Source organism: Pseudonaja textilis, chromosome 10, assembly GCF_049901715.1.
Source record: "Pseudonaja textilis isolate UNSWEBS1 chromosome 10, rPseTex1.2, whole genome shotgun sequence".
NCBI classification, from domain to species: Eukaryota; Metazoa; Chordata; class Lepidosauria; order Squamata; family Elapidae; genus Pseudonaja; species Pseudonaja textilis.
The window spans coordinates 840,797-864,911 of NC_141999.1; the positions used below are offsets into that span (position 1 = coordinate 840,797).

General features: G+C 44.9%; 1 protein-coding gene and 1 non-coding gene across 3 annotated transcripts; both read left to right on the top strand.

Moving 5' to 3' along the window:
* Positions 1-871: 871 nt before the first annotated feature.
* On the top strand, positions 872-22,433 carry PABPC4 (poly(A) binding protein cytoplasmic 4). Of its 2 annotated transcripts, none has more exons than XM_026702765.2 (15): positions 872-1,271; positions 8,044-8,237; positions 8,998-9,113; positions 9,553-9,692; positions 11,684-11,778; positions 12,291-12,428; positions 13,130-13,225; positions 14,552-14,824; positions 15,494-15,581; positions 15,835-15,954; positions 18,871-18,998; positions 19,841-19,934; positions 20,271-20,401; positions 20,675-20,774; positions 22,173-22,433. In XM_026702765.2, exons 1-14 carry the CDS (start codon positions 1,076-1,078, stop codon positions 20,759-20,761), a joined length of 1,896 nt encoding a protein of 631 aa, XP_026558550.2. In that variant the 5' UTR covers positions 872-1,075; the 3' UTR covers positions 20,762-20,774; positions 22,173-22,433. The 2 variants fall into 2 exon arrangements, with proteins under 2 accessions (XP_026558550.2, XP_087795621.1); XM_087939495.1 differs by having other exon boundaries at positions 880-1,271; positions 20,675-20,734.
* LOC113437739 (small nucleolar RNA SNORA55) lies at positions 12,624-12,751 on the top strand. The gene has a single exon (XR_003374281.1). It is a non-coding gene; the product is annotated as a small nucleolar RNA SNORA55 (small nucleolar RNA).
* Positions 22,434-24,115: the final 1,682 nt, after the last annotated feature.

Genomic DNA, 24,115 nt, shown 5'->3' on the forward strand with positions numbered 1-24,115 from the left:
GGATGAATGTATAAGATTAAACTATAATGAAATTTAGAATATCTTGCATAAAATGATGGAAAAATAGTTTAGTCAAATGAATGATTAATTATTGATAAATACATAAGGATATGTTAGATTGACAAGGTGAGAATTTATACAACTTGTGAGTAATGGCAAAAAAGGATTGCACAAAAGATTGTAACCAACTGACACACTGTATGCATATAATTGAAAGATGGTTTTATGTTTTTATGTCTTGTTTGTACGTTTGTTGTAAAAAATAAAAACTTTTTTTTAAAAAAATCTTCAAAGCTAGTATAAAAACCCACCACCTACTTACTTACTCTCAACTCCATCTTGGCAGCCGCCCCAGAACCACAGGCGGTTGGCGGTTCTGCTCATCAACAGAGCGAATCCCTCTTTTCAACCAGCCTCCGTTTTACGTCCAAGGCCTCCTCTCGCCCAGCCTGAAACCAGGCCTGGGTTTTACTTCCAACGAGACCGCCGACTGCTACAGCACCCCCGGGGCCCTTCGATCAAACCTACGACAACTGATTCACATGCATGACCCCTGCAGGGTCCTGTGGTTACCTTTGGAAACCTCAGGATTCACTTAACAACCCTCTTACTAAATTTAAAATCTGCAGTGATTCACTTAAAAACCGGGGCAAGAACGGTCGTAAAATGGGGCAAAACTCGTAAAGAAACGTTTGACTTGGCAACAGGAATTCTGGGCTTCTTCGGTCCGAAAGGGAAGCTCCGGATCCCCCTGGAGTCGGACGCGGGAGGCCGGGACCAGCGGGAACCCTCCGGCAGCCCGAAGCGAAGGGAGCCGGACCCTCCCGCCCCGCCGCCCCGCCCCGCCGCGCGGCCCCTCCTCCTCCGGCTGGTGCCTCGGCGCGTCCTCGGCGGGGCGCTCTCGGCCGCAGCTTGGCCGGGGCGGGGCGGAGCCCCCGGGAAGAAGAGGCCCGATCCTCGCCCGGAGGCCTTGGCAGCGTGCGGAGAGGCTCCCCGAGGCTTGCCCTGCCCCGCTCGCCGCGCTGCTCCGCCGCTGCCCCGGGACGGCCGCCCGCCCGCCCGCCCGCCCGCCCAGATGAACGCCTCCGCCGGGAGCAGCTACCCGATGGCGTCGCTGTACGTGGGGGACCTGCACCCCGAGGTGACGGAGGCGCTGCTCTACGAGAAGTTCAGCCCCGCTGGGCCCGTCCTCTCCATCCGCGTCTGCCGGGACATGATTACCCGGCGCTCGCTGGGCTACGCCTACGTCAACTTCCAGCAGCCCGGCGACGGTGAGGACCCGCAAGGCCGCGTGGGCGGCGGATTCTGGGAGACGGAGCCCCCGCCCCCCCGCCGCCGCCGCCCTGTCTTGTTCTGAGGTGGGGGTGAAACCCTTGTAGGACCCCAGGCCCAGATTGAGTCTCTGGCTCCCTCCCTCCTTTCCTCCCTCGCTCGCTCGCTCCCTTCTTTTTTCTCTTTCCTTTCTCCTTCCTTCTTCCTTACCTCATTCTTCCCTTCTGCCCTCCCTCCTTCCTTCTTCCGTTCTTCTTCCCTCCTTCTTCCCTCCCGGGACAGGATTTTTACATCTGGACTAATAAAAGCCAAGCCCAGCTGGCTGCACCTTGTCTGCCGGCCTGGCAAGGCCTCCTGGTGGGCTACTTGGCAGCAAAGGGAACGCGGCTTCCCAGTGCCGCCTTCTGGGGTGTTTCCTGAACTTCAGTTGGTCTCACTGGGACTCCCACTGGTTCCTGTTCCTGAAGAGGTCCGGAAGGCCCTGTGGTTGGGTGGTCATCCAGGGGCCGTGTCCTGAAAAGGGGGCTGTTTTGAGAGAGAGCGCAATCTCACCTGGCTGTCTTAGAAGGACAGGTTCTTCTGTGGTGTTTGGAAGTTGACTTTCATTGACGATGTAGTAGGTGACCCCCAAAAGAGTCCCATGATTTATTGGAATGGGGTTCCCTAGAGGATTTCCTCTTGGGAGCTGCTGGCTCCCTGAGGAGGTGTTGATCCAGCTTCTGAACGGAAGAGCCTTCCTCCTCTGACTGCCTGGGCAATGGAGAAGGAACATGGGGCGAAATGGCCCACAGGGAGAAAAGGGCTGCTTTCTGGAGAACGGTTCTTGTATGGGTGGATAAATTTGAACTTTGTGCCCAACTGTGGGTTTCAGATTAAAGATTGATCCCAATTCTAAAAAGGATGCTCGTACATATCACGGAAAGGATGTCTCAAGGGCGAACATAAATGGATAATGTTATTTTGGAGCATCTCCAAGTTCAATCTCTAAAGAGAAGCTGAAATTCAGAGTTGGACTCCATCCGCTCTCAGGAATTGGATCACGTATTGCACTGAGTTACAACTTGGGAGGTTTTTCTCTTTCAGCGTGGCATTTTGTGTGATGTGTAAACCGTGCTTTATAGCTTACCTTCTGTTTTGGTGTTTCCCAAATAATCAGAAACGTAAGGTGTGTGTTCCATGGAAATTCAGAAGATTTTGTAATTCTGGGTAATTCTACTCAACCTTGAAATGGTCTTTCAGATATGACCCATCAGGGACATTAATGGATCAATATATTATTTCTTGTTCCATCATATGACTTGAGGAAACTGTAGACTGCTGAAAGGTGGCTATAAATTCCTCAGGAACTATCATAGCTGTCATTGAGGTATGGAATCAACACTGATATTATAATATACCTATGAGAAAACTTTCTTGATTCGAAGATGGGGTAGAAATTTTATATATGCATCCATTATCAGGAAACTTAATTTCTGATAGTGTTTCATAAAGGTAGAACATTACACAGTACTGAATAACCTCTAAAGTATTTGTCCCAGTGCTCAAACCAAAAGAATCTTTATTCTAGTAGTTTTTATTAGCCGGTAGCTTTGGATGTTGGAGAAATGTCTGTGCAGGTAGAGATCCCCCTAATTTTCAAATTCTCTTGTATTACTTCTGTTTCAAATTGCCTTTCCCTTTCAGTTGCAAAGAGGTAATGCTGGAGTTACCAGCATCTCTGTCTGGAACACCCCTTCCTGCTATAAATAAACGTTGCCTAATTTAACTAGCTGACTAAAGTGCCACTTGAAATGAATGCTACTTTGGATAAAGAAAGACAACTGAGCCTTGTCCCTCAACTAAAATCTTGATCCACATGGGAAAGGAACAAGGACGTGAAATCACACAATTCATCTTGGAGAGCACAGGTTACGCCAGCCCTTCCACTATTGTAGGTCCAGTATTATCTTGGACAGTTCTTGGAACCAAACACCATCAAAGTTGGCTGCATCCTTGTCTGTTACTTGTGACAAATCCTGTTTAGGTTATGCGGGGTGCATGGTTGAATAGTTGAATTAGGAAGGGACTCTGGGAGGTATTGATAGAGATGCCTTGAATTAGAGCTGGATCAATTAAGAATTGTGTTTTGTGTGACAGACGAGGGTTGGCTGTGTAGCATTTTTACTTTGGAGAGCTGCTTGGTTTTGCCATGTTTCAGTTAGCCTATACAGGAAGAGTTAAAATCGGAACGTGTCAAATTTCCCAAATGTTGACTTCAACCTTAGTTAAGAAGCCATATTGGTAGCTTTGCTGTCATACAGGCATCAGAATAGCTGAGTAACAGGATAACAGAATTAAGAGGTACCTTGGAGGTCTTCTAGTCCAACCCGCAGCTCAAGCAGGAGACCCTATACAATTCTGGACAAATGGCTATCCAGTGTCTTTAAAAGCCTGATGGAACCCCAACAACTAGTTAATTGTTCTCACTTAGGAGATTTCTTCTAGTTTGGTTCCCTCCTTGATTAATTTCCATCCATTGTTTCTTGTCCTGCCTTCAGGAGCTTTGGAGAATGGATTGACGCTCTCTTTTTCGTGGCAGCCTCTGAAATATTGGAGCATTGCTATCCTGTCATCCCTGGTCCTCCTTTTCACTACACTAGACATACCCAATTCTTGCAACCATTCTTCAGAAGTTTTAGCCTCCAGCCCTGTAATCATCCCTGTTGTTCTTCTCTGCACTCTTTCTAGCATCTCAACATCTTTTTTACATCCGGGCGACCAAAAACAGATGCAGTATTCTAAGTGTGATCTTACCAAGACATTTTAAAGTGATATTAACACTTCACATGGTCTTGAATCTATTCCACTGTTGATGTGGCCTAGGATTGCATTGGCTTGTTTGGCATCTGCTTTTTTTTGGCATCAGTGGCATCCTAATCTTTTAAAATCTCAGCCAGTCCTGTATTTTGGCTGCTCATCTGCCACTTATTATTCAAACTGTCTTCCATTCTCAGGCACTAATGTAATTAATTGAATTTAATTGCATCCTGCCTTTATTATTTTTACAAATAAGGCAGAGAACATACCCAGTGCACCACCCTCCTCTTATTTTCCCCACAACAACCACCTTGTGTGCTGGGCTGAGAGAGTGATTGGCCCAAGGTCACCCAGCTGGCTTTCATGACTAAGAAGGGACTTGAACCCACGGTCTCTGGCTTTCTAGTTTGGTGCCTTCAGCGCTAGACCAAACTGCCACTGCCCTTGTTAGTTTTTCTGAACCTGTCCAGGACGGCCTGAGCAATGAACGCAATCCTATGTTGGCATCAGGCAGTCCCTCTGAACCCCTTTCTCTCACAATTTAAGGTAGTTCTTGGCATGAGACTTACTCCTAAGCTTCTGCATTTTTATGAACAGGATCTGGTAGGCATATGTCACCGTTTAATGTGCTGCTCAGTATAAAAATAGAATCCTGAAGGATGAGTGGCATGTCTGAGTGTCTCTGTTGCAGAAGGTCTAGCATAGTGGTTCCCAAAGTGGGCAGTACTGCCCCCTAGGGGGCGGTGGGATGCCTTGGGGGCTCTAAGAGGCAAGGTGGCCAGCAGGGGGGGTGCTGAGAGGCGGCAGGGGGGCGCTGGAGGTGGGCCTCTTGCAGGGCACAATTCAGGGGTGAGAACAAATCCTGCCACTGCCACCACATTTGAGGCAAGGCCCCACAGGATCACCCCATTGACTTGCACACTCCGGTGCAAGGGGCTCAATGGGGTGATCCTGCAGGATCTCGCCCCGAACGCAGCGTTGGGAAAGAAGAGCAAACCAGAGCGGCTTTGTTCTCCTTTTCAAACATCCAGGAGAACAAAGCCGCTCTGGTTTGCTCTCCTTTCCCAATGCTGCATTCGGGGCGAGGCCCCGCAGGATCATCCCAATGGGGTGAGCCTGAGAGAGGGAAAGAGAGAGGAAAGAGAGAAAGAAAGAAGGAAGAAGAGAAAGAGAAATGGGACCGAACGAAAATGGGACAGACAAAGAAAGAGGGGGGGATGGAAGGAAGGGACAGAAAGAAAAAGAAATAGGGAGGGAGAGAAAGAAATATAATGAGATATCTATTCTAGTCCAATCACCTGCTCCAGCAGGGTTAGATGGGAGTGTGTGTGCGTGCGTGTGTGTGTGTTCTCCTTGTAATTTACCAGTACATTTTGGTTTTGCCTTCTTCAGAATTGGTACTGTAATACATTGAGGAAAAGTATTTTTTTAGGGTGGAGGTCTGGTCCAGTGGATCCTGTTTAAAGCCTCAACAAAATGTGAGAGCTTCCTGATAGTCTTGGCCATGCTTCATCCACAAAACTTTTAATTAATAGAAGCCAAAGATGTTTCAGTGTGGAAAAGGGCCTCTAAACTAGGCCTCATTTCAATCTGATGCATCAGGTCTCTCTCTCCCCCCCCCTCCATCCCCTCCTCTTTCTTTGTCCCTTTTTCTTTTCTTCCTTCTCTCTCTCTTTCTTTTCTTCCTTCTCTCTTTCTTTCTTTTCTCTCTCTGTCTTTCCCTCCCAGGCTCACCCCATTGATTTGGTGCACCGCTCCGCTTGGACTTGCTTGGGCAGGTCCCTCCAGTGCAGCGGGCTCAATGGGGTGGACCCGCGGGGCCGGCACCTAGAATGCAGCAGCAGCGCATTGGAAAAGTAGAGCAAAGCCAGAGGTCCGTTATTTTTGCTGCAAAGAATCACAAAAGCTTCTGGGTTGCGCACAAGGACAAACATGTCAGTGCAATTCAGCAAAATAAAATAAAGAAATACAAATAAAACAAATCAACAAGAATCGGCAAAGCATCTCTGATTAGATTCTGTTCACTTCAAGAATCTAATCAGAGATGCTTTGCCGATTCTAGTCCAATGACCTGCTCCAGCAGGGTTAGAAGGGAGGGAGAGTGTGAGTGTGTGCGCGCATGGGTGTCAAAACTCCAAAAACAGGTCAAGTAGTTCTGGGGAGGCCAGTCATAAATTAGAATACTTGCTAAGCAACCAGTCATTAAGTGAGGACCAGTTGTATTTGGTTTACCACGCCCATCCAGTCATGTGACCAGCAAGCCATGCCTACCCAGTCATGTGACCAGCAAACCACACCCTCAAATTAGGTCACGCCCACAAAAATTTGAATCCCGCCCCTGGGTGGGGAGCATTGAGGATGAGTTTGTAGCACCAAGGGGGCGGTGGACTGAAAAAGTTTGGGAACGACTGGTCTAGCAAGCGAGAGACTCGCCTGAACCTCCCTTGGTTGCTCGCAAAGAAGCTTTGAATGTGTATTAGTTTATAACATGTGGATCCTCCCTTTTGGAGCATACCAGACCCACTCACTGAGGAGGAGTTGTGAGGAAAATAGGAGGAGGAAGAATTAAATTATAAAGTAACTGAATTACTTATAAAGTAACAAAGAAGGGACATACATACAGACAGACAGACAGTCTGTCTATAAAATGTGGAGGGGCAGATATTCTTGTGAGAGGGCAGTGCTTACACGAATAAACTGGTTCTGTGCCCTGCAAGGCTTCGTTGCTTTCAATTTCACCTGGATGTGCAGAGGGAGCCACTGCATTTGTGAAGTAGAGAAATGCCAATAGCTGCCTGTGTCATTGCATTGATAGTCTTCAAGAGCAGCGCCATGTAGCGTGCATTGCAGTAATCCAGTTGAGAGTTGGATAAGTTGTGAGTGGCTATACTCAGTTCCCTCTGATCCAGGAAGAGACACAATTGGTGCACAAGACAAAGTTGTGCAAAAGCGCCCCCCCCCCCGATCACAGCTGTCACCTTTTGAGCAAGAGCTGTGAGTCCAGGAGGACCCCCAAATTGTATACTAAATCTGAATGGAGTGGTGAATAACCCCATACAAGTCAAGGATAAAATCTCCCTAGGACCCTTGGGGCCCCAAACTCACAGCCAGTCTTGGTATGGCTTAGCCAAAGTATGTTCTTACCCAACTCCCCAAACTTGAGCCAGGCTACCAAGTAACAATCTAAGTTGGGTGTCAAACTCATGTCATCATGGCGACGTCAGATGACATCTGGGGACTCCCCCCCCCCCTTTGCTAAACTGGGCGTGACTGGCCAGCACATGGCGCATCCGGGCCGTGAGCCGTGAGTCTGACAGCCCTGATCTAAGACATCACCAACTGGAATTGGCCCTGGGGGAAGGAGGAGCACCACCCCCTCATCCCCAGCCCCCTAAAGTGGTCCAGAAGGATACCCTGAGTGTCAAGAAGGGCCAGGATGGATGCATTAATCATATCCTGAGCCTGCCACATAGGATATCAACAAGCACCACCAAAGCTTTCTGTATCCTGGTCTGAACCTGACCAGAAGGGGTCCAGATAATCTACTTTTTCCAGGGCTGTAAGTGGTAGTCTTCTCAGTATCAAAGAAAGGAAGGCTGGAGATATGATAAAAACGATCCAAGTCACCTGCATCCAAGGCCAAGAGGCATTCTTCTCTAGTGCTTGCCTGCGTCATCCAGGCAGGGCAGAATCTTCTCTGGAATAGGTTATTTCTTTGTCATGCATTTATTAGGTGTTATCAGGCAACGTTGTTAGTGTCAGTTTCCCAGGGCTCTAAGTTCATAATGTACTGATATCATCTTCTGCGTGTCTATGCACGTATACATATGCCACCTACCTCTCAAGCTCGAGGTTGTCCTGAGGAAATGCTCCCTAAATCTGCAACATGGATAAGGAGAAAGTGGCGAAAGGTGAACTCCGTTTGCTTTTTCCAAGGTAAAGTTTCGCTTCTCTCTCTTGCTCTTTGTGCTGTAGCTGAGCGAGCCCTGGATACCATGAACTTCGATGTAATCAAAGGCAAGCCCATCCGCATCATGTGGTCTCAGCGGGACCCCTCTTTGAGGAAATCGGGCGTGGGGAATGTCTTCATTAAGAACCTGGATAAATCCATAGACAACAAAGCACTTTATGACACGTTCTCTGCTTTTGGGAATATCCTTTCTTGCAAGGTGAGTCACAGGCCAGTTCTGTTTCCCCAACTGCGTGGAACTGACCCTCAGAATTGGCTGGGTCTTCTTCCCCACGTACGTCAAATAAGACTGGGCTGCTGGCATCAGGCACAAAGAGTTGAGTGTGTAACAGAGCCAGGCTTCAATTCCTTCCTTCCTTCCTTCCTTCCTTCCTTCCTTCCTTCCTTCCTTCCTTCCTTCCTTCCTTCCTTCCTTCCTTCCTTCCTTCCTTCCTTCCTTCCTTCCTTCCTTTCTTTCTTTCTTTCTTTCTTTCTTTCTTTCTTTCTTTCTTTCTTTCTAAGATTCCATCCAGCATTTCATATAATCGCTTGGAGGGTTTTGCACTCTGGGGGAGGGGAGGCAACTTGTTAAAACATCACGATAATCCTTGCTTTAGAGCAGAGCTAAGCTGCCTTCTTTATAGAGTTTCTTGGAGCTAATCCCTGCTTTGCAAAATGTTTCAGTGGGTACACATTGGGACACAACTGGGTACTTCTAAAATGTGGAAGTCTGCAGAGTAAATGACTAGTGATGAAAGAGGGTGGGAGCCCTCTTTTTTTAAAATTATTTTGATGCTGTCTTTCTCTGCAGTGAAGTAATTAGCTGGGGAACTGAACTCCTAGCGAAAGGCTTTGAAATTACCCTGAGAACCTCCTTAGACGTTGAACTGGGGGTGCACCTTGCATTTGTCCTTGGGAAACACTTAGCGTGGAGTAAGGTGACCTGTCAGTGCTGGCTAAGCCACCCTTGTCGTTTGCAGGTGGTGTGTGATGAGAACGGCTCCAAGGGCTATGCTTTTGTGCACTTTGAGACACAAGATGCCGCAGACCGCGCCATCGAGAAGATGAACGGCATGCTGCTGAACGACCGCAAAGTGTGAGTGTCTCAGCCAGAAGCTGAGACATGATGCATCTCAGTATTAACCCACCAGGCTGCTGGTTCTCCTGGCCCAAGCTTTGGCCTGCTGCCTGTCTCCTCCAGGGCTGGTGAGTTTCCCTGCCCGAGCCACAGCCAACAACGCCCCCTGCCACCGGGGGTGGGGGGGTCTGGCTCCACTTGACGCCTCCCTGCTGTGGGCTGGGTTGACTCCCTGAGGCTTAGTCCTGCCCAGCAGCAGTGAGTGGCTCCCCTTGGCCGGCTGCCTCTCTGCCTCAGGACAGGGGATCCCTCAGCCCTGTCTCATGTCCTCCTTCGTAGTCCCGTGTCCCCCCCCGGCTGCTTGCTTTCGCCTCCCTTCCCTGAGACCTGGCCCTGCCTTCCTCCCAGGGGCAGGAGCAGAGCGTTCACCAGGGCTTGTTGTTGTTTTGCCATCCAGATTTGTTGGCCGATTCAAATCCCATAAAGAACGTGAGGCAGAGTTGGGAGCCAAAGCCAAAGAGTTCACCAACGTCTATATTAAGAACTTTGGGGATGAGATGGATGACGAGAGGCTGAAGGATCTCTTCAGCAACTATGGTGGGTCTTTTATCTTCACGTCTAACAACTGAAGCCTTTATACACGATGGCTAATTTGAGGCTTTTAAGATTTGAACAAGGCGCAAGGCCTTGAATGACAGGAAGAAGCAGCCAGGCAAGGGTGAGATAAGAGGGGCTTGAGCCTGGGTCAAGAAAATCTGCGGTATTTTTTTTTCTCCTCCTCATCCCTGCAAAGCAGAAAGGTTGGAGAGAAAGGGATTATTGCAGGAAGGGAACCCTTTCCCTCTTTTATGCGTTAAAAGCAGTGCAGTTGTGCTGGCCGCCCAAGGCCGGGAGCCCTGAGCGTGTTATTCAAGGGATACGGGGGTCGCCCTTTCTTTCCAATTGGGAGGGAGGAGAAAAACAGCAAGTGATTTCTGTAGGCAATTTCCTTGCTTGATCGTCTCCAGCCATCGCATTGCTTTCAATGTGTGCAAGATAATAAGCAGGGGCTTGAGTGGTTAGGAGGCAGAGAAAAGCTGAAGGTATGAAACGGAGTTGCCTTGTCTCTTTCCAGCTGGAAAGCACAGTCACGGTCATGTGATCTCCCACTTAATAACCATTTTGCTCAGCAGTGAAGTTACTGGTTCCAATATTATTTTACCATCGATCAGATTAGGGTAACAGCAGAGTAACGGTCTATGGAGATTGTCAGTCAACCAGGTCATAGTTGTCCCAAAATTGCTTTTCCAGGAAGCAACTGGACTTTGTTTTTTCTTTGGAGACATTTCACTTCTCATCCAAAAATCTTCTTCAGCTCTGACTGGATGGTGGGGAATGGAAGGATTTATATTCCTTGCAGGCAGCTGGTCATTTGCCTTCTTTAGAAAGTCGTTGAGGCCACCTGGAGGTTTGTCTGTGTCCTTAGGGTCACCTGAGTAGTGCAAATGGGTGTGGCGTCTTCTTGGCTCGCAGGATGTTTTCTGCCCTGTTTCCCTTCCCTGTTGAAGACAGGTGCAGGATGTTGGGGATGAGTCGGTTGTGTTGTCTGCATCTTAAACTGAAGTCAAATGGCTCTTGTAGTCTGCAATTTTTTGGAAATCTGTTCATAGTCTCACACCATTCAAAGGGTGTTCATCCCAAAGTGTACAGCTAAAAGTATGGAGATTCTCAGTCATCCAGGTCATGGACGTCCCAAAGATGCTTTTTCAGGAGGCAACTGGACTTTCTTGTTTTTTCTTTGAAGATGTTTTGCTTCTCATCCAAGAAGCTTCTTCAGCTCTGACTGGATGATGGTGAATTTAAGGGTTTATGTTTCTTGCAGGCATCTGGTCATTTGCATCCTTTAGAGAATCATTGAGGCCACTTTGGAGGATGGAAAAATTACACATTACAGGAACCATTTGCACTTCAGTTTGAGATGCAGACAACACAGACTCATCTCTAACTGTCTACAACAGAGAAGGGACACAGAACAGAAAATATCCTGCAGCCAAGGAGGCTCCAAACCCATTTGCACTACTCAGGTGGCCTCACCAAATCTCTAAAAAGAATGACCAGCTGTCTGCAAGGAGCATAAATCCTTCCATTCCCCACCATCCAGTCAGAGCTGAAGAAGCTTCTTGGATGAGAAGCAAAACATCTTCAAAGAAAAAACAAAGTCCAGTTGCCTCCTGAAAAAGCACCTTTGGGACAAGAGCAGAATAACACTACTACAATAAGATTAACAAAATAAAATAGATGAAAGGCAAATAAAGAAAGACATAATTATATCAAACTGTTGCTGGCAAGGTTTTAATGAATTCCGCCAGCTTTTAAAACAGAATTTGGCAACATTATTAAGAAAGTATATCATTCTGTTTGGGTAACTCACGGAAAAAGAGTCAGTGCACAGACACCATCTAGTATTCTAGACAACGTGCAGGGGGGCATCCTGATGTGGACAAGGTCAGTACTATAATGATCTGTACGGTAATAGTTGTCCTTCTGAAAAGCTCTCCTTGTAGTTTTAGTCCAGGTAACATTTGCTAACCCTGTTCTTCCAACAACAGGTAAGACCCTCAGTGTTAAAGTGATGACTGATCCGGCTGGGAAATCCAAAGGTTTTGGCTTCGTGAGTTTTGAAAAGCATGAAGAGGCCAGCAAGGTATAAACTGTGAGGCTCCCATGTCGATAGTCAGTCTGGCATGATCTGTTTCTGAACTGAGAAATGGAGCTCTGGTGAATGTTGCAGAAATAAAATGAGAACAGATCCCTTTATTTTCGATTTTCTGTCAGATGCCTGTTGGGATACAGCACAGGGCATGTCTGTGGGTAGTGACCGTTCCCATTTTATTACCCAAGGGCAGCCGCTCCACAAACCAGGAGCCTGTGAACTAACAGTCTGGGAATGGCCTTAGCCTTGCCTTTCAATGGGAGAACTTAGAATGCTGTTCAGTTAAATGAGGACTAGAGGATCCTGTGATTCAGAGAAGAACTGAAAGTCCCACACTTATCCAAGGTCTGTCAACACTTTGAACCTGCTTCAGGTTTTAGCTTGTTGATTGCAGAGGTTATTAATCCCAAATTAACATTGGAAGATGTAATAATAATCAGCAACGTGTGCCTGAGGAAGACTCCATGTCTGCAAGGGGTTTGCTGCTTTGAATTCTTTTACAGGCAGTAGAAGAAATGAATGGAAAAGATATCAACGGGAAAATTGTGTTTGTGGGTCGTGCACAGAAGAAGGTGGAACGGCAGGCAGAGCTGAAGCGCAGGTTTGAGCAGCTGAAGCAAGAGAGGATCAGTCGTTACCAGGTATTTCGCCTCTGGAGGACAGACAGGACGCCCAAGACTGTGGTTGGGACAAGCGAGGTCATGAATTTGTGCTCTGCTGAAGCTTGAAGCTGCTGGAATAGCAGCCCTGTGTGAATCCTGAGTTCCCTTAGGACTCCCCAAACTCCCTCAGTGGGAGGAGTAGAAGCAGGACCAAGGAATGGCCTAATGGAAGGCGCACCTGAATCTTTCCCGATCCTGGCTGTGCAGTGCAGGCCTGGGGACAAATGGTGCTACAGAAACGCACAGCAAATCCAGGCAAATTCTCTCACAAAGAAACTTGTCTCTACAGCTTTGCAACATTGAAAGTTTCTTTCTGCAAAGGACGTGACATTCCTAATTTTGTATTACAAATGAAGGCAAATACACACGTCCAAGGGTAATGTTGCAGGATCCAATCTGGGTGAGGATTCACATTCTGCTGCAGAGACGTTCCCTGAGGATGGGCTCCAGCATGAGTCCGAAAGCTTGGAAGACTTAATCTGTGACTGACCCAGATTGGATCATGCAATTTTAGATTTGTCAGAGGTCTAGGCTGACCAACTCCAAATGACTGTGTAACTGATGGCATGTGTGGAGGTGATTGTCGATAGAAAAGAAAATCCTGCTTTGCTCATAATCAATTGAAACATCACATTTTGCACTGTTGCCATCTCATGCCAATGTCCCTGTCCTCTTTTCAGGGAGTTAATCTCTACATCAAGAACTTGGACGACACAATTGATGATGAGAAGCTGAGAAAGGAGTTCTCTCCATTCGGATTCATCACAAGTGCTAAGGTAAAGGCAGCAGGAAATTAAGCAGATATCGGGCGAGGGTCTCCCAGCTAGGGCTCCCTCCAGTTGAACCAAGCGTTGCCTGAACTGCTCTTAAGACCTGCACACCTGTGCGGGACTCCCTTCTAAGCCATTTGACCAAATAAGGCCTTAGAACTATTGTGACAGTGAATGGATGGGTGGAAGTGGAACATTTGAATCTTTTGTAGAAATAAAGCATGTACATGGAAATCAGATGTAAAAAACTTATGAGGGGATTTAGTTCTGCCATCATAGTTAATAAAATAGCTGGGCCCCGGGGACAGGAAATTAAGAATTTGAACAGACTTGCCAGTTCAGCAAAAGGTAGTCTCAACTTGTGACCTTAATTAATAGAGCCTGCTCATTACAGTTGTAAGTTGGGATGGTTCCAAAATCAGTTTGGTTGAGTCATGTGACTAACCCAACTTTAATGGCCTTTTTGCAAGGGTCACTGAGTAAATGACCCCATAGTGAACCAGTGGTTTTGCCCATACGAGCTAACACTTCACTGTGTATGTGCATGGTTTTGCCGAAAATCAGAAGTAAATGCTAGTTTTCAGCAAAGCGGTTGTAAGGTGGAGTCACCTGGCTGCGAACAGCTGTCAGTGCAGGCCGATTGCTGACCATGTGACTGCGGGAGGAGGGTGACCATCGTAACTTCCCATCAGGGTTAAAAAGAGGCCTCAGGTAGGCCTGTTGTAACTTCAAATGGTCACTGAGCAACTGGTCATAAAGAGAAGACCACCTGTATCTTTAAAATAACTCACATGTGGGATTTCTGCTTTTTAAATAAATAAATAAAAAATCAGCCTCTCTTGCTGAGACCAAAATAGTGCCGATTTTTAAAAGAGAATCTGGGAAATATATTCCTTCCTAATTCTTGAAAGAAATCATCTTCAATACAACATTTCTAAAATGTGCCGCGGGGGAAGTCTTGCCGATTAAGAATCCCCGTTGCAGGGAAGCCTCCTGGGCAGTGAACCCGGCACTTGGGAAAGGGGAGGCCACCCGGTCGGTCTCCCAGGGCTGACCCTGCCTTCTGTGCTAAAGAGGCTGGGACCGATCAGGGCCAATGCCGTTCCCGGGTCTGGCCGAGGAAGAGTGAGGAGCGGCGGGTCTGGGGGATGCAAAACTGCTTTGGGGTTGCTCAGCGCTGCTGCTGCTGGGCGTTGTGCAAGAAGGGCAACTCTGGGAAGTCCATGTTGAGGTGTTTCTCTTCCTGCAGTATTTCCCCGGGGTGAGGCAAGCAGCAACAGCATCAAGGACTAAGAACTGCCAGCCCTTTTCTCAGTCCCTGCCTTTCATTAGGTGATGCTGGAAGATGGTCGAAGCAAAGGCTTCGGCTTCGTCTGCTTCTCCTCCCCAGAAGAAGCCACCAAAGCCGTAACTGAGATGAATGGGCGCATTGTGGGCTCCAAGCCGCTGTATGTGGCCTTGGCCCAGAGGAAAGAGGAGCGCAAGGCCCACCTCACCAACCAGTACCTGCAGCGCATCGCCGGCATGCGAGCTCTGCCAGCGAACACCATTGTCAGCCAGTTCCAGCCGGCTTCCGGAGGGTATTTCATGCCCGCTGTGCCCCAGGTGAGTCCTCCACACAATTGTCTTTTTGGGGGGTGGGGGTGTCTCAGAGATCCCACCCTCCAGCCCCTACCAAAGCTGGTGGTTTCTGGTTCCCACGAGGGCTAAAATTCATGGGACCCTTATAGCTGTCTTTTCTCTTTCACAAAGATAGATTTGCTGCTGCTGGAACCCCTTTCATTTGACCAGGGAGCGGATTCTTAGCGATTCCAGTTGTAGACAGGCTTAAATGATACTGTTCTCTCAGGGAATGGCATAGCCAGCATCCAAATGGAGTCAGAGACACTGACAAGAACCCTTAGCTTTATATAAATAAATGTACAGTATTTACAGTAAATAAGCTCATCTGGTAACAGTGCTGGTACTTTGGGGTATTATCTTAACTACTTAAATTCCTTATTGGCTGTCAGAAAATCCTGAAGAAGAAAATGGTAAAACAAGAAAGCTAAAATTTAGCCTGGGGGAGAAGTTTGTTGTGAACATATTTTTAACAATATTTGAAGTAGCAGTCTTGGTAGTTTAGCAGGGCTAAAAAACCAAAGCGAGGTCTGGCATCAGAGTTTGTGACGTTATGCAATTTATCACTCCTTTTTTTCCAGGGATTAAGGCAGTAGTATTGTAAGGGCAATGAATGCCTGGACTGATCCTATTGCAACCCCTTTTACTTTCCAGGTTCAGAACAGACCCACATACTATGCACCTAACCAGATGACTCAGATGAGACCCAATCCACGCTGGCAGCCAGGAGGAAGGCCTCAAGGTATGTGTGGAAGAGCAGTTTGCCCTTAGAAGCCCTGACACACACACACACACACACCGTCTCTCAAGACCCTTGTAAGAGTGTCATGTAGTTGCCCATAAAGGGCAACTAAGGATGTTTTTTGGGGTGTCACACAGGCCTGGTTCCAGGGATGACTTCCCCTCCAATTTTAACTTAATAAGGCTGTTCTAATGTAACTGGCCAATAACTTGTTCCCTTCTCCTCCCATCCCATTTCTTGAAAACCACACTAGGCTTCCAAGGTATGCCCAACAGTCTGCGCCAGTCTGGGCCGCGGCCAACACTACGGCATTTGGCTCCCACAAATACAGCTCAAGCATCACGTAGTTTGCCTGGTGCTCCCCAGAGGATTGGTAAGCATTTTGCTCAGATGTTCCCCTGGGATCTTTTCATTTATTTATTAAACAAATCTAAATTTATAATTTAGACGGGCATAACATTTGCCACAAATCTTTTGAATGAATGAACGAATGAATGAAAAATATACAATTGTCTAACCAAGAATCTCTGGAATTGCAACTTCAAGAGTTTCCAGCCAACTCAGCTAATGTGGTGGTTGGGAACTTGAGTTGTGTGTGTATTTGGGGTGTATGTGTGATATTTAGGGAAATATTTAGGGATATTTTCCCAAAATATTTAGGGAAGGTATTAAGCTGATGACGAAGGTTGCCATATTGTAGCAGAAGCTTTTTGATTCAACCAATATATCAGGAAAGGAAATAATAGATTGGAATTCAAATAAACTGCCTGGACTGTTGCTAGTATCAGTTTAAAACATGCTTACATGAAATAAAACATTTGCCTGTGGTTCCTCAAACAGGATTAATGCATGTTAAACTTCTCTAATAAGTTTCTGAGCTTATTTATAAATACTATAAATAAAATATCTTAAAATGAAGAAGACAACAACTGCACCATCTTCAGCATCATCACCTGCCACTTCTAGCCCTGCTGGGCAGAGAACCCTGGTTGCTATGATACAACAGGAGAAAGACCAATGTCATGCAAGCAGAATTGTAAACCATGATACAAGCTCTGCATGAGGACTTGAAGGAAAGAATAGGGAAAGTAGACGAGAAAATAGGAAAAGTAAAAGATAAAGTAGAGAAAGTGGAAAAAAAATAGAGAACTTCCAACAAATGATGACGAAAAATGAACAACATATACAAAAAGTATAAACAACAGGAAAAAAGCCAAACTAACAGAAAAAGAATGGGAGAGCTTAATTATAGACTCACACTGGCAGATCAAAACAAAGAACGAACAATAATATCATTTGAAATGGATAGGGCAGATTATTATTTGAGATTCCAGAACATGAATCAAGAAAAGGGAGAAATAATTTAGCAGAAATAATGGCAGAACTGTTGGCGGGCCTGGAGGTGCCCAAAGAGAAAATTTCGGCTGAAATCGATGAAATATTTAGAATCCACACTTGATACATGACAAGAAGTAGACCTCCTAGAGAGGTCCACTTGAGATTTACTAAGAAAGCAACAAAAACAGAGATTTGGCGGGGGGGGGGGAGGACAGATACGATTCCTTAAAATATAAAGGGAAAGAAATTGTAGTTTAAGACAAATTCCAAGAAGGTTTAGAGATCTAAGGAAGGAATACCAGTTTTTGACAAATATACTGTCAGTTAATATAAATGGACTGAACTCGGCAATAAAAAGGAAAAGGACCTTTAGTAAATTAGAAAAATTAAATTTGGACAGAATTTGTTTACAAGTCCACATCAAAAAACAACATAACAAAATATTGAAATACCCTAAAATTGGGAAGAGAAAAAAGTAAGAATTTAAAAATGCTACAAGATACAAGAATTAGAGGTAGTTTTGAATTACCAAACTGGGAACTATACTATCAGGCCATGGTGTTAACATGGATGAAAGAATGGATTGTATTGAAGAATAGAAGATTATTCATTTTGGAGGGGCATGACTTACAACTGGGTTGGCACCCTTTTTATGGTATGGGAAAAGTAAGATACATAGTTACTTGCAAAGACACCATATAAGAAATGCTTTACTATTAATATGGGATAAAATTAGATCTCAGCACTATTTGAAGATACCAGTTTGGCTTTTGACAATGGAAGCATTCACTCCTCCAAATATTATTAACATCGGGAATATTGTTAGATACAAAGATGTTTTGAATTAAAAGGGTGAGCTCAAAACTGAACAAGAATTAAATGAGCGAGGGATCGATATGGTTTGTATTCATATATGCAAATACAGTCTAGATACGAAAAAGATGCTAAATTGGATGGATTTTATAGACAGAATTGGATAAAATACTGACAGGAATAGAAAAACATAAACTGTATAGTTACTTATTAAATATTAAATTGGAAGAAGAACAAGTGAAGGAGACAATGATAACATGGGCAAAAAACTTTGGTTATACAATAGAACTAGATAAATGCCAGGGACTGTGGGATAGAAAGTATAAGTTGACAATGTCAACTGCAGAAAACTTATATAGGATGTTCTCTAGATGGCATTTTGCGCTGGCAAGTTTGGCAAGGTTGTTTAAAGATAAATCAGCTAAATGTTGGAAACGTTACCAGACACCCAGATCATATTACATTACTTGTGTAGAAGCCAAAAAATATTGAACAAAAATACACACATGGTTGGAAGAAACGGCAACATATTGATTTAAAACCTGAAATATTTTTGTTGGGGATTTTACCTGTTGAGGATTTTACATTTTTAAATGTATTATAATGTATATATTAAATGTATATTTAATCATTCGTGTATTAACTGCAGCTAGGATTTTATTTGTACAAAACTGAAAAACTGAAGAGATTCCGATTGATGAGAAGGTGATTAGGAAAATATTAGAATGCAGAAATCAGTAGGCTAACACTTGTAATTGAAGAGAATGAACAATACTATTTGATATGGGAATATTTTTATCGATGGTTGGAGAATATGGGAATTTGAAATTAAAAAAGATAAGTATAGAAAATATGTTAATAGAGTTAAATATGTTACGATAGGGATGGTTACTACAATTAGACATATTATGTATATCAGTAAGAATAGAGAATCAATACCAATACAATGAATATAGGTCAACTGTAATTGTTATTGCACAAGATATTATTGTACCCGGACAACACCCTGTTTAAATGGAAGATGGATTTTTTAAAAAAAATAAAATAAAAAAACTGGGAGAAAAAGATTAATGCACGCTAATGAAGTTAAACTTCTCTGATAAGCTTCTGATCCTCCACAATTTCTCTGCATAAACAGGGGTTGCTGCCACAGCCCCAAATCTGGTTCCTCGGCCACCTGTAGCCAGCCAAGCTCCCAGGGCTGTTCCACCCTACAAATATGCTGCAGGCATCCACAGTCCCCACCCAGCAGTCCAGCCTTTACAGGTAACGCAAAACCTTGGAGGAACCCTGGCGGGCCTGGTGCCTGATTGCAACTCACAGCAGCCCCCGGGCTAAGTCTTTGGGTTTTAGACAGAAACAGGAATCATGTTTCTTCCTTCCTAGTTGAGACATTCCACATTAATACCAAAAAAGGCAGTTTTTTTTCCTCCGTTATGAAAATGCAGTGGTTTTCTGAGTCCCAACTAAGTACACTTTCTACATCTGAGCAGCAAATTACTTTCTGACCTCCAAAGCCATAGTTCTGTTTCTTGCAAAGAATGGCGACTCTTGTGCTGCTGTGCACCTAGACACGTTCTGACAGATGTAAACCACCCAGCTTTGTGCCTAGTAATCCAAAGAATTATTTCATGCTTGTTGGTGTTGTACTTTCTCTGGCATAACATGCCCAGGAGAGCAGCAGTTTTGATTCCAGGTCAGGGTTTCTCAACCTCAGCGCCTTTTAGACTTCAACTGGCTGGCGTTGCTGGCTGGGGAATCCTGGGAGTTGAAGTCTACCCATTTTAAAGGTGCTGAAGTTGAGAAACACTGCTGTTAAGTCATTCCTAGGGGCTTTCAAATAAACTGGTTGGTAGCAGATGTTGCCCTTTCAGATAAAATATCGGGGAACAATCTCATATCATTTAGTGTGTTTTAATCCTTGGTGTTGCTTTTTCACTTGAATGACCCGTTTCCTCAGCTAAAGGAGAAGCCCTTTTTTTAAAAAACTTTGGTGAGGAAAGGATGTCCTATTTTATTGTTCACATATATCTTCTAAATTTGGTAGAATTGTTTGCATGACCTCTTTGTGAGCTGTGCTAATGGTGGAATCCCTGGTTTCCACACAGGCCCCGCAGCCTGCTGTTCACGTCCAGGGACAAGAGCCCTTGACGGCATCCATGCTGGCTGCTGCACCCCCCCAGGAGCAAAAGCAAATGCTGGGTGAGCCTGTGCCCCCCCTCTCATCTCTCCCTTGGGGACTTTAAATTCCTTGCGCCATGCACCTAGGGGCTTTCCAGCATCTGCATGGCTCTTCTGTCCTAGCCATAGGTGCAAAATCGTTATGGATGGGGGTGGAGGTGGGGAGACAAGGAAGAAGTCTCCCTGAAAAGTTATAGGAATCCTAAACTCACGCGTCCCCTCGGCAACGACAGGGTCAGCTAATTCTTCCACAATTCTTGTGATCCCCTGGCTTAAAACACAGCGCTATGAGAAAACCTCAGGATGCCACGTGCTAAATAAAATAGTCACCAACTCTTTTGATGTTTGGTTCTTCAGGAGAACGTCTCTTCCCGTTGATCCAGGCAATGCACCTCAGTCTGGCAGGGAAGATAACTGGGATGCTGCTGGAGATTGACAACTCAGAGCTGCTACACATGCTGGAGTCTCCAGAATCCCTCCGCTCCAAGGTAAGCACTAGCGGTCACCAATCCTGGGTCAGGAACGTTGGCTGCTCTCTATTTCTGCTGCTTGTTGGAGTGTGACCGTCAGGGAGGGTCACAGAGCTCTTCAGATCTCAAGTGCAACTTCTTCAGGGAGCCACTGACAGGAACAGTAGCACACCCGCACAAGATCTGAAGCACTGTTACTACTTTATTGAATTATTCAGCCACATTTGCACACTGGGTATTCATACAAGGGGTATGGATTTCCCTCCCACAAATGTAATTTCTCTATCCCAGGTGGAAGAAGCAGTGGCGGTGCTACAGGCTCACCAAGCAAAGAAGGAAGCTGCCCAGAAGGTGGGCATCATTACTGCTACCTCGTAAACCAAGCATGCTAGTAAGTCCCTGAGTCCTGGTCAATGACTTTGCTGATCAGCCGTATTGCTTTCTTGACCGGTCAGTGGTCTCTTTTGCATGGAAAAACAGCAGCATCAAGATAGCAAATATGGTTTGACTAGCAGGGTACCCATGCCTCGCTACGATACTAGGTGATCGGGCAAGTTTTTGGAGAGAAAAATAAGGGGAAAAATTGCGCCTCTGCCTACCAGCTGTAAGCAATGAACTTTTCCCCTTCACCCGAAAGAATGAACTTCTGAACGCGAGGTATTTCCAGAGGAATTCTTTATTGTCAGGAAGTGAATCCATTACTAGTCAAAGCAGAATCTAAGATGCCTCCAGGCATACAGTAATAGATAAAGGGAGTTAGAACCCCTCCCCTTATTTAGATGTGGATTTAGTCAAACAAAGAACCAACATGTTAATTCCCCCCTCCCCTTCTCTGGGAACGTATCTTAGAAGAGGTTCCCAGGGAGTATCTTCCAGAGCTGGAATTTTTATGGTCCCTTCTCTTCTTGCTATCTCTCCAAGAAGTGACAAGTTTCTAGACATCTGGCTCCAGTCCTCCAGTTGTGTATCATGTGCAATTTATACAGATTCAATATAAGATTTAATATATTCAGGTTACATCAAAAAGGATTACTTGTACCAACTTCCATTCTTCCATTGAAGAATGGCAAATACACGGATCTGATACCAGCATCCATCTGGCTAGCGTCCTGTCAGTGTATGAGAGAGTTGAGGGCTGTTTGGAAGGTGAAACAGTATTTGCTGTGTGAGCAAGAAGGAGACAGCAAGGAGTCTGGGCTGGCTTAGCTGAACTGCAGTTGGAAGAGATTTCTTTTCAGGTGGGGAGGGGGAGTAGAACTCCTTAGCATCGGAGTGTGTTAATAATAATAATAATATACAAAATACTAATGCTCTGATGGTTATTTGAAAAAATCCTTTCTTAGTGAGCACCTAGAAGCCAAGAGGAACATATGTGCCAAATTTCAAGTTTGTAGGCTTTACGGTTCTGGAGATTTTGTGATGATGCGTGAGGGGTATTTCGCTTTTATATGTATATAGATTTCTGAATACTTTTCTATACTTTCTGCTCATGAAAATGAGTGGGAGCTGTTCCTCCAAATACATTATTCATCGACCAGACTTCTGTCATTTAAGAAAATGTCACAATGAATTTCCAATTATTTAAATAATTACTCAAAATTTAGAATTTTCCTCTATTCAAATTCATTACCCAGGATAGATCCATAGAATGGAATAGAGTCGTCCTAAAATTCTCTGATTCTCTCTGGAACTCTGGAAGAGGGAGTGCTGTCTCCCTCTGTCTCCAGCAAGCAACTGGGAAGCTCCCAGGCAGTTGGTCCAGTATCTAAAGTGGTCTTTCTCTTCCTAGGTCTTGTAAAGAACAAATGGACTCTGAAGAAATCATTTCATTCTGCATATTTCAACATTTCTCAACAATTTTCAGTGTGTAAAGCTCTTAATATGCCTCATTTAAAAATACTAAAAAAATCAAATTCCATATGCAAGGATTTATTTTCCTGGCCAAGAGGTGGACATCGTGTCTTTCCTTGTGGGATAATGACATTTTTGGACTTGATTTTAATTAGACAATCCCATTTGCAAAGTCAATAAATAGAAGTATTTTATGAAATTGCTGCCTGTCTTTTTGCAGTCATTGAGGGGATTCTGAGGCAGTCCCATTGAACTGAATGAATTGAAACTTTTCAAGTGCCCTTCTTACACGGGAGTCATAATCTGTGAGTAGCACAACTCTCGAGAATTAACTAGTTATAGATTTTCTAGGAAGCGCTTCCTGATCATCTCAAGCCACCTTAGCAAGTTATGTGAGGAAAGTGTAAGAATACTCCAGTGTTATTTGTCCTACAATCAGGGGTGGGATCCGACAGGGTTAACTACCAGTTCGGTCATTTACGAGGTTCGGTGATTTATGATGTCCTTCCCTGCACGCTGCCAGAGGGTGCCTGTAAATTGTCATCAGCATGCTGCGTGCAGAGGAGCAGCCTTTCAAAAAGCCATTTGCACGGCAGTTGAAGTTGAAAAAATCAGGAAATTAAGGTCAGGTAAGAGCCCAGGTGGGCAGGTGGGCAAAAACATTAGCAGACATAGAACTGGTTCTATGTCTGCTGTTCTTCAGAGCTACCAGTTCTACAGAGGTAGACAGAACCGGTAGAATCCCACCCCTGCCTACTATTCAGGAAAATACTAATCAACATACAAATCCTTTGAGTATGTCCAAGATCTTGGGTGAAAACAAAATCTGAAGAGAAAAAAACTTCAGTGACAAATTTATATAATAATGTTCTCATTTAGTAATTTCTAAACTTTTTTTTCTCAATTCATGTGCAATGATCTGATAAAAAATCTTTATAATCTCTTTATTGAAGATTTTAATTAAGTAAGGAAAAAATTACGTTAGGTCAGATGAAAGGCCAAAATACGCTTGCATCCTATTTGCTGTTGGGGTTTGAAAAGCGTAGCTGTTTCCTGCCGTGACTGAGCACCAGCAGCCAAGGCCGGGAGGCTTCTCCATCTCTCTGAGGGCACCTCATCCTCTCCACACCAGCTGTTTTGACAGGTGTCACACCCTGTGGCAGCCAAATTGGAACAGCATGGGACACTCAAAACTACGCACGCACGCCCCTCACTACCTCAATTCCAACTACAACTGGCCTTAAATGCAAGCTACTCAATGCAAGAAGCCTTGTGAATAAAATACCTGAATTTCTCCTCTTACTAAATATGGCTAAATTCGACATCGTATTTGTCTGTGAAACATGGCTCAATGCATCTCTCCCTGACTCCATTATCACAGTAAGAGACTATCATGTTTACCGATCAGATTGTGAAATCCGTAGAGGAGGTGGTGTTGCTATCTTCTATAAAAAGTCCTTACATCTAAAAAACATCCAAGTTACCCAGGAGTTGCTCTTCCTGAGAGCATCATCTGTGAACTGTCCTTAGATATCACATTTCGATTCTTACTATGTTACAGAGCCCCTGATTATGACTTCAAACATGTAAACAAGCTAAATTCACTACTAACATGGGCAACATCCTGCCCATACGCTTTTATCTTTCTTGGTGACTTCAATGTACCTCACATTAACTGCACCCTAAATGAATGTAAAACAGAACCCAAACTTGCAACCTTCTACAATGCTGTAACAAACCTGGGACTGGAACAACTAGTAACCAACAATACTAGGCTTAACAACTGCCTCGATCTCATCTTCTGCAATAATTTGAATTCAATTTATGGAATACAAATTAAAGAACCCTTTTCCAACAGTGACCACAGCATGATTGACTTTT